The sequence below is a fragment of the Stegostoma tigrinum genome, chromosome 3, assembly GCF_030684315.1.
Source record: "Stegostoma tigrinum isolate sSteTig4 chromosome 3, sSteTig4.hap1, whole genome shotgun sequence".
In the NCBI taxonomy this organism is placed as follows: Eukaryota; Metazoa; Chordata; class Chondrichthyes; order Orectolobiformes; family Stegostomatidae; genus Stegostoma; species Stegostoma tigrinum.
The window spans coordinates 64,706,994-64,723,154 of NC_081356.1; the positions used below are offsets into that span (position 1 = coordinate 64,706,994).

General features: G+C 41.5%; 1 protein-coding gene across 1 annotated transcript in view; it reads right to left on the reverse strand.

The window, feature by feature from the left end:
* Nucleotides 1-16,161, reverse strand: part of vps13a (vacuolar protein sorting 13 homolog A) — a 379,786-nt gene that overhangs the window by 266,962 nt on the left and 96,663 nt on the right. Inside the window, exon 20 of the mRNA XM_048527513.2 lies at nt 5,040-5,176. Coding sequence (XP_048383470.1) covers nt 5,040-5,176 — 137 coding nt within the window. The remainder of the gene's footprint in view (nt 1-5,039; nt 5,177-16,161) is intronic.

Sequence of the window (16,161 nt, forward strand, 5' to 3'; positions counted from 1 at the left end):
TGATTAGTACAGATATGTTGGGCCAAAGGGCCTGTTTATGCATGATAAGACTTTATGACTATGACTCGGTTATAACAGGACACTTGGATAAGTAGACATAAATCAGGTGGAGCCAACTTGGTTTCAAAGGTAAATTATGTTTAATTAATCTTTTGGCGTTCATTTGAGATATAAACTTGTTCGGTGCATGAATGCAAGCCAGTGGATACATTGTACTTATATTTCTATAAAAAGGTATTGATAAGGTGCCATATCAAAAGATTATTGCAGAATATAAAAACTGTTGGGATAGCATTTTGGCATGAATAGAAGATTGGCTGCTTAACATGAAGCAAGTAGGTCTCAAGTCTTTTTCAGGCTGGTGGGATGTCATGAGTGATGCATCACAGGAGTCAGTGGTGTGGCCCCAATCCTTCACGATTCATATAAATGATTTAGACAAAGGAAGTAATCAAGAAAATTAATAGAATAGGTCCCATATAGGAGGTCAACAGTGAACACAATGCCCACGGAATCCAAAGAAAGTTAGCTCATTGGATCCATAATTGGCTGACTAGCAGGAAGCAGAGGGTGATGGTCGAGGGGTGTGTATGTGATTGGAAGCCTGCATCCAAACAGGCTCCTCAGGGATCAATGTTGGGCCTCTTGCTGTATGTGGTATATATTAATGATTTAGACTCAAATATAGGACGTTTGATCAGTAGGTTTGTGGAGGATTCCAAAATAGGTGGACAGTGAGGAGGGCAGTCTTAGAATACAGAAGGAATTAGATGAGCTGGTTAGACAGGCTGATCAACAGTAAACGGAATTCAATCCAGAGAAGTGATTCACTTGGATGGGACAAAAAAGGCAAGGGGTTACATGCTAAACAGTATGACCCTGAGAAAGACCGAGGATCAGAGGGGCGTTTGAGTGCATAGCCACTGGCCTCTTCAGGGAGCAGGGCAGGTAGATCAAGTGGTTACGAAGGTAGATGGAATATTTGTCTTTATTAATCAAGGCGTGGTGTTTAAGAGCAGAGAGGTTATACTGGAACTGTATAAAAATACTGGTTAGGCCACAGCTTCAGAACTGTATACAGTTCTGGAGTTGACCTTATAAGAGGCATGTGAACATACTGGAAAGGGTGCAGAGAGCTTTTATCAGGATGCTGCCTCAGCTGGACAGATTCAGTTACGAAAAGAGATTGAATAGATTAGTATTCTGTTTCCTTAAAGCAATTTAGAGTTGAGGCTAAAATTCAGATCTGCCATAAACTGAATGGCAGAGCAGACTTGAAGGCTGTGCAGCTTATTGGATTTGTTGCCCATATTGAACGTAGAACAGCACAACACAGTACAGACCTTTCGGCCCACAATGTTGTGCTGAACTTCTGCCCTAACCCTAAGGTCTATCTTACATCCACCCCTACCTCATACCATCATCCATACGCCTATCTAATTACCGCTTAAATGCCCCAATGAGGCCGACTCCACTTCCCTCTCCGTCAATGCATTCCATGCCCCGGCCACTCTGAGTAAAGAGCCTACCTCTGACGTCTCACCTATATCTACCTCCACTCACTTTAAAACTATGCCCACTCGTAATAGCTACCTCCACGCTAAGAAAAAGTCTCTGGCTGTCTAATCTATCTATACCTCTGATCATTTTGTACACCTCTATCAAGTCACGTCTCATCCTTCGACGTTCTAAAGAGAAAAGCCATAGCTCTATTAACCTTTGCTCGTAAAATCTTCCCTCCATTATAGTCAACATCCTGGTAAATCTCCTCCGCACTTTTTCCAACACTTCCACATCTTTCCTGTAATGAGGCAACCAGAACTGGACACAACACTCCAGCTGTGGCCGAACCAGGCTTTTGTATAGCTGGAGCATAACTTCACGGCTCTTGAACTCAATCCCTCCAACACACCATACGCCTCCCTAACAACTCTATCCACCTGCCTGGCAGCTTTCAGGGAACTGTGGACATGAACCCCGAGATCCCTCTGCTCCTCCACACTGCCAAGAATCTTTCCATTAACCCTGTATTCTACTTTCAAGTTTGTCCTTCCACAATGAATCACCTCACACTTTTCAGGGTTAAATTCCATCTGCTACTTCTCAGCTCAGCTCTACATCCTATCAATGTCGATTTGTAACCTAGAACAGCCCTCCGCACTGTCCACCTTTGTATCATCCGCAAACTTACTAATCCACCCTTCCATTTCTTCATCCAAATCATTTACAAAAGTCACAAATTGAGGAGCACCCAGAACAGATCCTTATGGTACACCATTCATAACCGAGTACCATATGTTCGTATCCCATTGACTGTAATTTACCTGAACATTAAACAATGCATGTAATATTGGGAAAGCTTGTGATATCATCTATTTTGCACCATTCAAATTGAATTGTGACTTCAATATTGTAAATGATATGAGATGAGCTCTAAAATTTGCTGACATTTTTGTCCTTACTATGTGCATCAAGAAATCTGTAGCTATAGGAAATGGTGTTGTCCCTGCCTGTGATAAGACTTCACACCATGTTACTGGAAGCAGTGAGGAAATTTTGAAACCTTGGGATCTACAATGACAGACAACTGTTCTTGACTACAAGTTTTCAAACCACAAACCAAACCACTAAAATGTTCATCCTGAAGGCATGTATCTTCAGTACATTGTCCAGGCTTGGCTGTCGTACAGCAGTCTACAGCTCCATCCAAAATAAAAGATACAATAACCTCAAACTACAGCGTCTACGACACATCACTGGCACTACACGTGGCAAGACAAAGTCACCAGCTAAGCACTCTTTTTCAAGGGCAAATATGCCAAGCTTGTTCATAATAGATAAGCAAAGAAGACTTCATCGATTTGACCATGTGCACAGGAGGAAGGTGCCACATCCCCTAAAAGGCGGTCCACACCAAGAGAGCATCAGGGAGCCAAAAGTTTCACTTCAAAGATGCTATCAAAACAAACCTTATACATGAACCATGACATGTGGAAACTCCAGCTGACAACTAATACACTGTCAACACTGAATGTGGGCAGAGGTTCACTACCACACGGAGCTGTAGCTTCAGAAGTTCCAAGATAGATGTCAGCGCTGCAAACAAAGCATCAACAGAGATCATTTTACACTGTTCACAAGGAGCAATCACACATGTAGCTCCCCAGGAAAAACTTTGCCTTTCTAGAACTGGATGTTCAGCGAATAAAAATGCAGATTCTGTCATCTGACTTAGCCAAATTTTGAAGTTGATTCCCATCATCTCTAGCAAATGAATGTTGACAACAACCAATCTGTAACGATCAAACTACACCATGTTACAACTCAAATATGTAAATGAATATTTATACATTTTTAAAATTATGTTCTTAACTGTCCTGGTTCATAGCACATTGAGCAATACACACAAACTTGAGCCAAATTTTTATAAATGTATACATACAAATGCACAAATCACCCATTTATATTAACCGCTTTGCTGTTATATCGTCCCATTTTGATTGATGGGCATTTTGCCATTACTGACTATCCAAACTTAACTAATGTTTTAATATATCCACTGATGAATCAAAGAATGTTCTAAGTGACATCTGATGAACAGGATATCTTGCCTTGGGATTTTTTTTTTAAAGATCTATCCAGCATGATGCTGTGGGCGTCATTAACTGCACTGTTTTCTTTAAAACTTTCAATACCCAATTGTCCTTGAGGTGATGGTGATCTTGAACCACTGTAACCCTTGGGGTTAGACACACCCAAACTGCTGTTAAGAAGAACTGTCCTCCTAAAGACAGGTAAAACATTAGTTTCATATTTTACTCAAAAGTACTAGATAATACCTCCTCAGTGCAACAGTCAGTTGACTATATCCCAGGGTTTTCGATATCTAGCCAATCTGTTCAGGAATTATTCATCCCTCTGCAGATGGGACTTGAACTCGGGTCTCCTGGTTCAAAGGTAGGGACATTCATTAAAATAGAAAACACGGATAAGGTTCATTTTGTCACATTGTAGTGACATGGCACTGCCAATCTGTGTCCAGCACATGCAGGCACACCATGCCAAAGGTGCTGGTTTTAATAATAACCATAGCTTGCGCCAAAATCCATTGCAGTGGAACCTGGCTGAATTGTTAGCAAGTTACACAGTTTGAGCAGGGTCCCCTGGAAGGTTATCAGAAGTGGAGACAAAGACTGATTCCACTGACACTAAATCTAGACATAGATGTTTTAACCAACTTCTGGAACAAATGGGACTTGAACCCAGCTTTCCGAGCTCAGAAGTAGGGACACTACCAATGTACCACAAGAGTCCTAAATACAAAGGCTTTTTTCTAAATTATTATTTAGACTAATTTTCTAATCAATCTGTTCAGAGATGTTATGACACATCTCTACAGCATGTGGGACTTGAACCCGGGCCTCAGTCCAGGGGTAAGGACACTACCACTGTGCCACAGGAGGGCCCTTAAAAACAAAGATTTAACAGTTCTAAGTACTAGACAAGACATACCAGCAGCACTGTGGACTGCAATTTTACTTTTGACTTTTAAATAACAGAATTGTCCCATTGAAACTAAATGAAAGACACACTAAAGATCTACATTTTTCTGAACCCACTGCTGTTAACAGAAGCATTGTTGATGGCTTAAATTAAGATAACAAGAAGTCAGTTATTTCATTAGGCAGTAGGGTATTTTTAAAACAGACACACAATCTATCAATACCATTCAACGTATTTCCAGCAGTCCAGGTAATAACGTCGGGCATACTTTAAAATCAAAAGGTTCATCCAAATGAAGCACGGTGAACTCAGATTTTTTTTTTGTAATTACATAATGCATTATATACAGTTAGGCCAAATAAATTGACACTTGTTTTCACTCCAAGAACTTAGTGAGGATTTAGACAATTGCCATAATAGAACTTTTGTTCCTTTTCTACATATGCATCTAATCAGTGGGTATGAATACATAAACAACTTTTAATATGATTTTAATTACATAACATTCAGACAATCCTGTCACTTTACAAACTTACCTTCAAATTACCAAGATCAAGAACCAATAAGCTGGCAGATTTATCAAAAAAACCATTCTGTGGAATAATGACGTAAGAAGCCATGAGATTCACTTTTAAGTCCAGGACTTTCTGTGTCTCAATAATGTACATTAAGCCTGTAAATAGCACAAAATGTATTAATATCTCATGAATACAATAATTGGGCACTTTTTAAAAAAAATACATTGATATGACTAAATGCAAGAATGTTTATCCAGCCAGAAAAAGGTGTATGTTCTACATTCCTATATTGGGATATGTCCAGTCCAGTCAACAGTCTACACTAGTCAATATAATTATTACTGACTGAAAATAACAAAGATAATTTAAGAACTTTTGCAACAATAGCTGTTCTCATACTCTTAAAACAGTAGTTTCCATATATAAATGTTAAATTCTGCAATTTGGCTCTTCAGTTTTACCCTACATTAACTGGCTATTCAAGATTCCGTGTTGGAGATTCAGCACAAGAAAAGAATGTCAATAATTACTGAACAGGAACTGAAAGCAGAATTATGTCTAGAGTGCAAGGCACAAAAGTGAATGCTTATTTATGCCATTCCATAATATATGTCAAAATATTAACTGCACATCAAGAAAACAAAAACCAAGGATGATGTAACACAATAGTGTAAGAACTTATTTCCCATTATTTGTTAAATAAAATATTTTCTTGATGATAGCTAAGAGGATTAAAATGTCTCATTCTAAAAATTGACTCAGCTGGAGTTGACATAAACACGTGTTTAGCTTCTATGTTCTCAAAGATATCATTATTTACCACTATTAAAAAGATCACAAGTATTTTCAAAGTAATAATGTTCAAAGAAATGATGCAAAATAATGTTAAATCCTAAGCCATAAGACGATAAGAAATCAGAACAAAAGTAGGGCATTTTGATCCCTTGAACCTGTTCTGCCATTTAATAGGGCAAAGGCATTGTATAAATACAATGACTTGGTTCCAAAGTCTCTCAACCCTTCTGAGAAGGGATTCCTCCTCATCTCGGTCTTAAATTGGTACCTTAAGTCTGAGACTGTGTCTCCTGGTCCTACAACTCCCACAAGGGGAAGCATCCTCTCGACAGTGACCCTGTTTAAGCCCTTTCTGAATCTTATGTTTTCGTTTAGATCACTTCTCATTCTTCTAAATTGTAAAGAGTACAGCCCTGATCTATTTAGCCTTTGCTCATAAGTCAAGCCTTCCATACCAAGTTATGTTTACTTTAGTGATGGAAAGGGATAGGTGTATACCACTGGGAAAGAGTTATAGCTGGGGGAAAGGCAATTGCGATGAGATTAGGCAAGATTTAGGGAGCGTAGGATGGGGTAGGAAACTGCAGGGGATGGGCACATTAGAAATGTGGAGCTTATTCAAGGAAAAGCTCCTGTGTGTCCTAGATAAGTATGTGCCTGTCAGGCAGGGAGGAAGCTGTAGAGCGCGGGAGCCGTGGTTTACGAAGGAGGTGGAATCTCTGGTCAAGAGGAAGAAGGCGGCTTATGTTAGGATGAGATGTGACGGCTCAGTTAGGGCACTTGAGGGCTATGAGGTAGCCAGGAAAGACCTAAAGAGAGAGCTCAGAAGAGCCAGGAGGAGACATGAGTTGTTGTTGGCGGATAGGATCAGGGTAAACCCTAAGACTTTCTATAGGTATTTAAGGGATAAAAGAATGACGAAAGTAAGATTAGGCCCAATCAAGGATAGTAGTGGTAAGTTGTGTGTGGAGTCAGAGGAGATAGCGGAAGCGCTAAATGAATATTTTTCAACAGTATCCACTCTAGAAAACGACAATGTTGTCGAGGAGAATACTGAGATACAGGCTACTAGACTAGGTGGGATTGAGGTTCACAAGGAGGAGGTATTAGAAATCCTACAGAGGGTGAAGATAGATAAGTCCCCTGGGTCGGATGGGATTTATCCTAGGATTCTCTAGGAAGCCAGGGGGGAGATTGCCGAGCCTTTGGCATTGATCTTTAACTTGTCATTGTCTACAGGAATAGTGTCAGATGACTGGAGGATAGCAAACGTGGTTCCCCTGTTCAAGAAGGGGAGTAGAGACAACCCTGGTAATTATAGACCAGTGAGCCTTACCTCAGTTATTGGTAAAGTGTTGGAAAAGGTTATAAGGGATAGGATTTATAATCATCTACAAAAGAATAAATTGATTAGGGATAGTCAACATGGTTTTGTGAAGGGAAGGTCGTGCCTCACAAACCTTATTGAGTTCTTTGAGAAGGTGGTCAAACAAGTAGATAAGAGTAAACCGGTTGACGTGGTGTATATGGATTTCAGCAAGGTGTTCGATAAGGTTCCCCACAGTAGGCTATTGTACAAAATGCGGAGGAATGGAATTGTGGGAGATATAGCAGTTTGGATCAGAAATTGGCTTGCTGAAAGAAGACAGAGGTGGTCGTTGATGGGAAATGTTCATCCTGGAGACCAGTTACTAGTGGTGTACTGCAAGGGTCGGTGTTGGGCCCACTGCTGTTTGTTATTTTTATAAATGACCTGGATGAGGGCACAGAAGGATGGCTTAGTAAATTTGCAGACAACACTAAGGTTGGTGGAGTTGTGGGTAGTGACGAAGGTTGCTGTAGGTTGCAGAGAGACATAGATAAGCTGCAGAGCTGGGCTGAGAGGTGGCAAATGGAGTTTAATGCAGACAAGTGTGAGGTGATGCACTTTGGTAGGAGTGACCGAAGGCAAAGTATTGGGCTAATGCGAAGATTCTTAGTGGTGTAGATGAGCAGACAGATCTCGGTGTCCATGTACACAGATCCTTGAAAGTTGCCACCCAGGTTGACAGGGCTGTTAAGAAGGCATACAGTGTTTTAGCTTTTATTAATAGAGGGATCGAGTTCAGGAACCAAGAGGTTCTATGTTCTATGCCAGGGGTCACCCTTGTGAACCTTCTCTAAACTGCCACTGGTGAAATATCTTTTCTTCTGTTTGGGGACCAGAACTACTAACAGTACTCCAGATGTTGTCTTGCACAGTTGCATTAAGACTTCCCTACTAAAACTTCTTTGAAATGAGGGTCAACATTTCATTAGCCTTCCTGATTACGTGCTGTACCTGTGTGCTAGCTTTCTGTGTTTCATTAAAAGGAACCCAAGTCCGACTGTTGCAGCTTTTCTCCATTTTAATAATACTTTTAGTTCCCCCTTCCAAAATGGTCACATTTTTCCCATTTTATACTCCATTGCCAAGTTTTGCTCATTTACTTACTGAATCAATCATGCCCCCTGATGTGTTTGTATCCCTCTCTCAACCTGCCTTTCCACTTATTTTTGTCTCATCTGAAAATCTGGCTACATTGCACTCACTTCCTTATACCAAATCACAAATATATGCTGTAAATATTGCGGTCCGAGCACTGATACCGGAGCCACTCCCCGGTCACTGGTTGCCATCTGAAAAAGAACCCTTTATCCCTACTTGCTGCTTCCTGCCCTTTAGCCAATTCTCTGTCTATGCCATCTCAAACACCACAGGCTCCTAGAATATGACTTAACCTTTTGTCAAGTACCTCATCAAATGCCCTCTGGAAGTCCAAATACAACATAGCTACTGGCTCCCCTCTATGTACTCTGGTTGAGGCTTCCTCAAAAATCACTAAAATTAGTCAGGCACAATTTCACTTTCATGGAGCAAATATATCACCTCAACAGTTATTCAAATAATTTGAGAACTAAAGAAACCACTTCAATCCACTTATCAGGGATGGACGGATCCAAGGTATTCAGAAACAAAAATTGAAAGGAAGATGGGTTATACACTGATTCAGGAGAATTTACAATACTATGTGAGATGGGATACGCTGGAAAGATTAAGGGCATAATCTAACAAAAACAAAGTTGCTGGAAAAGCTCAGCAAGTCTGACAGCACCTGTGAAGGAAAAACAGAGTTAATATTTCGTGTCCAGTGACCCTTCTTCAGAACTGGTGGTGGTTGGGAAAACATCAGTTTATATGCAGAAAACAGGGAGGTGGGTGGGGAAGGGAGCAAACTATAGGATAGAGCCCAAAGAGAGAGAAAGGCAGTTGGGGAGACAAAGAAGTTGCTAATGATCAGGCTGGGAGGGTGAATAGAATAGTCATTAAAGGGGACTGTTAGTGACCAACAACAACGGGTATGTAATGGCAGGTTATGTGGTAACAAATCCTGGTGTGTGGGGTAGGGGGCTGGGACATGGGAGAGTTTAGGCCCTAAAATTATTGAAGTCAATATTGACTCCAGAGGGCTGTAGGATCCCCAAGCGGAAAATGAGATGTCATTCCTCCAGCTTGCGTTGGGCTTCACCGGAACACTACAGCAAGACAGAGACAGAGATGTTGGCCAGGGAGGAGGGTGGTGCATTGAAGTGGCAGGCAACAAGTAGTTCAGGGTATTTTCTGTGAGCAGAACACAGATGTTCTGCGAAGCGGTTGCTTCATTTCCCCAGTGTAGAGGAGGCCACATTGTGAGCAGTGACTGCAGTAGACTAGATTCTGGGAAGTGCAGGTACAGTGTTGCTTCACCTGGAAGGTATGTTTGGACGCTTGGATACTGGGGAGGGAGAAGGTAATGGGCAGGTGTTGCACTTTCACCAGTTACAAGGGAAGGTGCCGTACGGCTGTGGGGAGGAGTTGGGGGTGAAGAAAATGTGGACCAGGGTGTCCTGGAAGGAACGGTCCCTGCAGAAGGCGGACAAGGGAGGGGAGGGCAATGTGTGTCTGGTGGTGGCATCTTGCTAGAGGTAGTGGAAATGGCATCTGATGATGTTCTGACTGTGGATGCTGGTAGGATGGTAGTTGAGGATAAGGGGAACCCTATCACTGTTGCAGGAGGAAAGAGAAGGGGTGAGTGCGGAAGGGCAGGAGATGGGTTGGACCTGGTTAAGAGCCCTGTCGACAACAGAAGTGGGGAATCCTCGGTTGAGGAAAAAGATGGACATTTCGGAAGCTCCCTTATTGAAGCTGGCCTCATCTGAGCATATACGAAGGAGGCGGAGGAACTGAGAGAATGGGATGCAGTCTTTACAGGAAGCAGGATATGAGGATATATAGTCTAGATAGCTGTGGGAGTCACTGGGTTTGTAGTAGATATCAGTGGCCAGTCTATCCCCCCAGAAATGGAAACAAAACTGTCGAGGAAGGGAAAGAAGGAGTCAGAGATAGAGCAGGTGAAAGTGATGGTAGGGTGGAAATTGGAGGCAAAATTGATGAAGTTTTCCAATTCCAGACAAGAGAGGGAAGCAGCGCCGACGATATCATTGATGTTTCAGAGAAAAAGTGTTATGGGTGGGGCCAGAATAGGACTGCAACAAGGAATGTTCTACTTACTCCATGAAGAGACAGGCATAACCAGGGCCCATGGAGGTACCCGTGGCAACCCCTCTTACCTGAAGAAAATGAGAGGAGTTAGAAGAGAAATTGTTGGGGGTGAGGACGAGCTCAGCCAAGCAGAGGAGGGTGGCGTTAGTTCAGGATGCTCCAGGAAGAAGAGGAAAGCCCTAAGACCTTCCTGGTGGGGAATGGACGTGTAAAGAGATTGCACGTCAACGGTAAAGAGGAGGTGGCTGGAACCAGTAAACTGGAAGTTTTGAAACCGACGTAAGGCGTCAGAGGAATCATGGATATATGAAGGCAGGGATTGGACATGTGTGTGTGTGTGTGTGCGCGTGCGTGCGTGCGTGCGTGTGTGTAGAGGAGACTGAGTCAAGGTAGGAAAAGATGAGTTCTGCGGGGCACCATCAGGCTGAAACAATGGGTCTGCTCAGGCAGTCCTGTTTGTGGATTTTTGGCAGGAGGTAGAAACGAGCTGCACAGCATTGGTGGCCTATTAGCTTGGAAGTGGAAGAGGGGAGATCACCAGATGAAATAAGATCAGTTACCGTAGTGGACATAATCTATTTGAATGAAGTTAAGAGAGAGGAGGAGGTGGTATAAGACATTAACTAATGGGACAGATTAGATTAGATTAGATTCCCTACAGTGTGGAAGCAGGCCCTTTGGCCCAACAAGTCCACACCACCCTTTGGAGCATCCCACCCAGATCCATCCCCCTATAACCCACACACCCCTGAACACTACGGGTAATTTAGCATGGCCAATCCACCTAGCCTGCACATCTTTGGACTGTGGGAGGAAACTGGAGCACCCGGAGGAAACCCACGCAGACACAGGGAGAACGTGCAAACTCCGCACAGACAGTTGCCCGAGGCTGGAATCAAACCTGGGTCCCTGGTGCTATGTGGCTGCAGTGCTAACCACTGAGCTACTGTGCCGCCCCTAAATATACAGATATTGAGAAAATTTTCAACATAATTAAAGGAGGTTCTGGAACACAGAGCAACTTGCCATTGTGATAATGGGGACTTGGAGTATGATGGTGGCATTGCTGATTATTCCTCCCACACCCCAAGAAAAAAAAACACTAACTGTTTCTCTTTCCACAGGAACTGAGATTTGCTGTGTATTTCCATCATTTTCTGTTTCTCTTTGATAATGTGCTGGATATGGTTCGGGAAATGAGATGGGCCAAGGGATAAAGTCAGTCAGCGAAAATTTAAGGATCAGTGATCTTAACATCATACATTTTAGATTATGAATGGAAGGGGCAATTAGATGAGAATGAGAGTGTCGAAAAAAAAACTCCTAAAGGAGCAAAAACTGATATGCTTCTCGGTAGACAATGCACTGTATCCAGGATGTATGGCTCTTCTGGACTGAACACTCTTGTGGCTGCCAAGACTGATTAGTCAAGGGTAGTCTCTTCCGCAGCAGGCACTGATGAATAATGCTAGCTTGAGGATCTGACAGGTAAATTGGAGTCAGAGGCTGATAAACAGCAATAATTTGGCCTGCTTGTGAAGAGGAAACATACATTCACACAAGGGAAAAGATACGGCAAGAGAGTCAGGGCCCTATGAATGATGCAAAAGGTAGAGTAAGATGAGGCAGAAGAGTGAACGTATGACAAATACAACTTGATGGAACGTATGAGGAACATGGATGAATATAGAAGATTCAGAGGATAGGTGTAAAAAGGAATTGAGAGCGCTAAGAGGAACACAAGGGGCCTGCAGCTAACAAAAACCCTAAGTCTTCTACATACACGTTTGAGCAAAACATTAAGTTTAGGAGGAGTGCTGACTGGGTACCAAAATGGAGATATAAATTAGAGGCAGAGGACATGGCTAATAAAGTCCATATTTATCCATGTGAAATTATCATAAGAGACAAGATGAATGAAATAATGGACAGGCTAAAATTAATAAAAAGACAGTACCAAAAAAACTGGCTGCACCAAGTTGGTAAGTCACTAAGACACAAAGCAACAATTTCAAATTGTGCAAGTACAGGCAGTATTCTTCAAATCATCTTCAGATAAGGGAGTGATGTGATCGTACTGGAGAATTACAAATGTCATATTCTCATGCCATAACGATAGGATTAACCCAGAAATATAGGCTTTTCAATTTATCTTCTCCATGGTGGGAGTGGTTTTGCAAAGATCTGGGATGTAATTTACAGTGACTTGGACAATTACATATTTGGTGAAGGCAAATTGGGTTCCCCAGGGATGATACTAGGACCATTGTTTCTCTTGACAGGGGCTTCAGTGCAATTGACAATTGTTAACAGTTACAAAACTTGGGAGTTTTGGAAAGAACTGAAGCATTGTGAGGAAAATTATTAAAAATTTCAAGAGGATGTAGAAAGATTAGTGTAATGATAGACACATGGCAGATGAGATTTTGTGCAAACAGTGCAATGGCATATTTTGGTATGAAGAATTGGAAAGGCAATCAAAATTAAGGCTATATTTCAAAACAGGGGTGCAGAAACTGAGAGACCTGAAGATATGTGGGCATAAACTTGAAGCTGGCAGGGCAGATTAGCAAAGAGATTAAAATACCACATGGGGTTCTGGGTTTTAATTAGAGGCAGAGTACAAAAGCAAGGAGAAATTATACTGACCCTTAAAAAACAGCAATGATTCGGCCTCAACTGGTACATCGTGGTCAATGCTAGGGACACAAACAATTAAGGACCCAGCACGTATCCCTATTGCACTTCACTTAACACACCTTGAAAATGACCCATTTATGCATTCTGGTGTCTCATCTACGCCAAAGAGATTAATCCCATGTCCTGACGCCCTCTCCAATATATTCTGAAAATCTAAGTACAGCGTATTTTTTCAGGTTCCCTCTTGCCCACTTTGTTTCCTTCCTTTCTCAAATAATTGTAATAAATGAAAGGAATAGACACAGTAGATGCATACAAGATGTTTTTCTTGGTTAGGGAGTTTAGAACAAGGGGGAATAATTTAAAAATTATGATCATGGTTAGGAGAAATACTTTTTACTCAGTCATGAATCTTTGGCTTGCTCTATCCCAAAGGGGTGTGGAAGCTCAGTCTTGAATATATTTAAAGTAAAACATAGGCTAAATTTGCCTACCATGGTGTAAAGGGTTATGAAGATAATGTGGGTAAAAAAGCACTGAACCATTCAATTAGTCATAGTTTTTCTGAAAGGCAGAGCAGGCTCTGCAGGCTGAACGATCGACTCCTGTTCCTGTACTCCTAAATTAATCAAACTTGACTCCCTTTTTAGAAAATAATATTGGCATTGCACTGATACTTGCTAAAATATTCCAAAATTTTCTCATGAAAGATCCAAGCTAACTGGCCTGCAGTTTCCGGTTGTCAGTCTTCTTTCTTCCCTTCCTGATTAGAATCATAGGGCAGCACAGTGGCTCAGTGGTTAGCAATGCAGCCTCACAGCGCCAGGGACCCGGATTCGATTCCCGCCTCGCGTGACTGTGTGGAGTTTGAACATTCTCCCCGTGTCTGTGCGGGTTTCCCCCGGGTGCTCTGGTTTCCTCCCACAGTCCAAAGATGTGCAAGCTAGGTAGATTGATCATGCTAAGTTACCCATAGTGTTCAGGGGTGTGAGGGTTGGAGGGGGATGAGTCTGGGTGGGATGCTACAAGTGGCGGTGTGGACTTCTTGGGCCAAAGGGCCTGCTTCCACACTGTAGGTAATCTAATCTAATCACTACTTGTAATCTGATAGGACCTCTCCAGAATATGCAGAATTTTGGAAAATTAAAACCAATGCAGCAACTCTCACAGGAACCACTTCATTTAAGATCTTTCAATAAAGTCCATCAGGGCTTGGGGACTTGTCAGCATTTAGAGCCAGAAACCTTTTATGCCCTTTCCTAGTAATGTCAATAATTTTAAGTACCTCGTTCCCTCTTACCTTTTTATTCATTATTATTTCTGAGATGTTTGGAACCAGTTAAACTGACTTCATTGTTAGCGGAATTTCTAGAAAGAATTAACCAGGGTGAAATTAACATTCACATGCAAAAAGGTGGCTTGATCAGGAATAATTAGCATGGAATTTGAAATGAAAATCATGCTTAGCTAACTCTTTTTTCTTCAACTTGTAAGGGAAAGGCTTGATGAGAGTCATGCTGTTGATGTGATGTACATGGATTTTCAGATGTCATTTGATACAGTCCCATGCAACAAACTTGTGAGGACAGTTACAGATCATGGTATTAAAAAAAATCAAGAGCAATGTGGATACAAAATTAGCTCAGCTACAGGAAACAGAGTAACGTACAATGGATATTTTTCATACTAGAAGTAGGCTTCATAGTTGCATTCCCCACAGATCGGTATTGGTAACTTCACTTTTCCCAATATGTATTAATCATTTGGATTTTAGTGTACAGGAGGCAATTTCTAAGTTGGCAGATGACAATAAACTTCGAAGTATTGTAAACTGAGAGAACGACAGTATGGAACTCCAAAGGGCCACAGACAAGTTGGAGGAGTGGAAGGTCAGGTGGCATATGCTATTCAGTGCAGAGAAGTAGGAGATGATAAATTTTAGTAGGAGCAGCATTGAAAGGCAATACCAATAAGGGGGTGGTTCAGGAGCACAGGAATGTGGGAGCACATATGGAAGAGGCAGCGCAGTTGAAAAAAGAAATAAAGCATAAAGATTCTTCAGTTTTATTGATCGGAGCACAAAGTAAAAGAGCAAGGGAGTGAGCTTGAATTTGTTAGAATTCAACTAGAGTTTTGCGTACTTGAGGAGAGGTCACCAGACCCAAAACATTAATTCTGATTTCTGTTCATAGATGGTGCCAGGACCTGCTGAACTTTTTCCAGCAGTAGATCTTTTTGGTACTGTATAGAGTTCCCCATACCAGATTCTAGAAAAGATGTCAGCACATGGACGTGTGTGCAGGCATGATTTACAAAAATAGTTCTAGGATTGTGGAACTGCAGTTAAGAAGATGTATTGAAGAAGTTGGGACTGGTCTCTTTGGGCAGAAGGGTGCTAAGGGGATATCTGATCAAGACTTTCAAAATCGTTAATGGGCAAGAGAGAATAAGTAGGGATAAACTGTTCCCAATTATAGAAAGGAACATGAAAAAAAGGGCATAGATTTAAAGTGATTGGCAAAAGTAAGGGTATTGGGGGAAGAAAAAAAAACTTTTCCACTTAGTAGTTAGGGTCCGGAATGCACTGCCTAGAAGTACAGTGGAGGTTGGTTCAACTGAGGCAGTCACGAGGACATTGATGATTATTTGAATGAAAATATCGCAAGGGTTTGGGAAAAAGCAGGAGATTGGAATCAGCTAAAATAATGCTCACTTAATTGACCCTGTGGGCCAAACGGTCTCCTTCTGCACAATAACACTTGTGATATTATTTGAATTCTCTACAGTGAAGACATAGAAAATAGTCTTTTATTTAATTTAACACTTCCTACTTTCCATTATTCTTGCCCCAAAGGAACGATACTCATTTTCCATTCCCTTTTCATTTTAAATTTGTAGAGTATATTAACATGTATTTAATATTTTTGGCAACCTTTTGTTATATTCTAATTTCTCCCTCCTTAGTATTCTATTAATATTTCTTTGCTGTTCCTTATAATCAATCTTCTAATCTGTTATTCACCTTTGCAGAACTGTACATTTCTTCTTTGAAACTGTCTTTAATTCTCTTAGTTAGGCAGGAATACAGCGCTATTCCCTCGGGTCTTTTTTTCTCGCTAGAATGCATGTTTTGAAACAGCGACT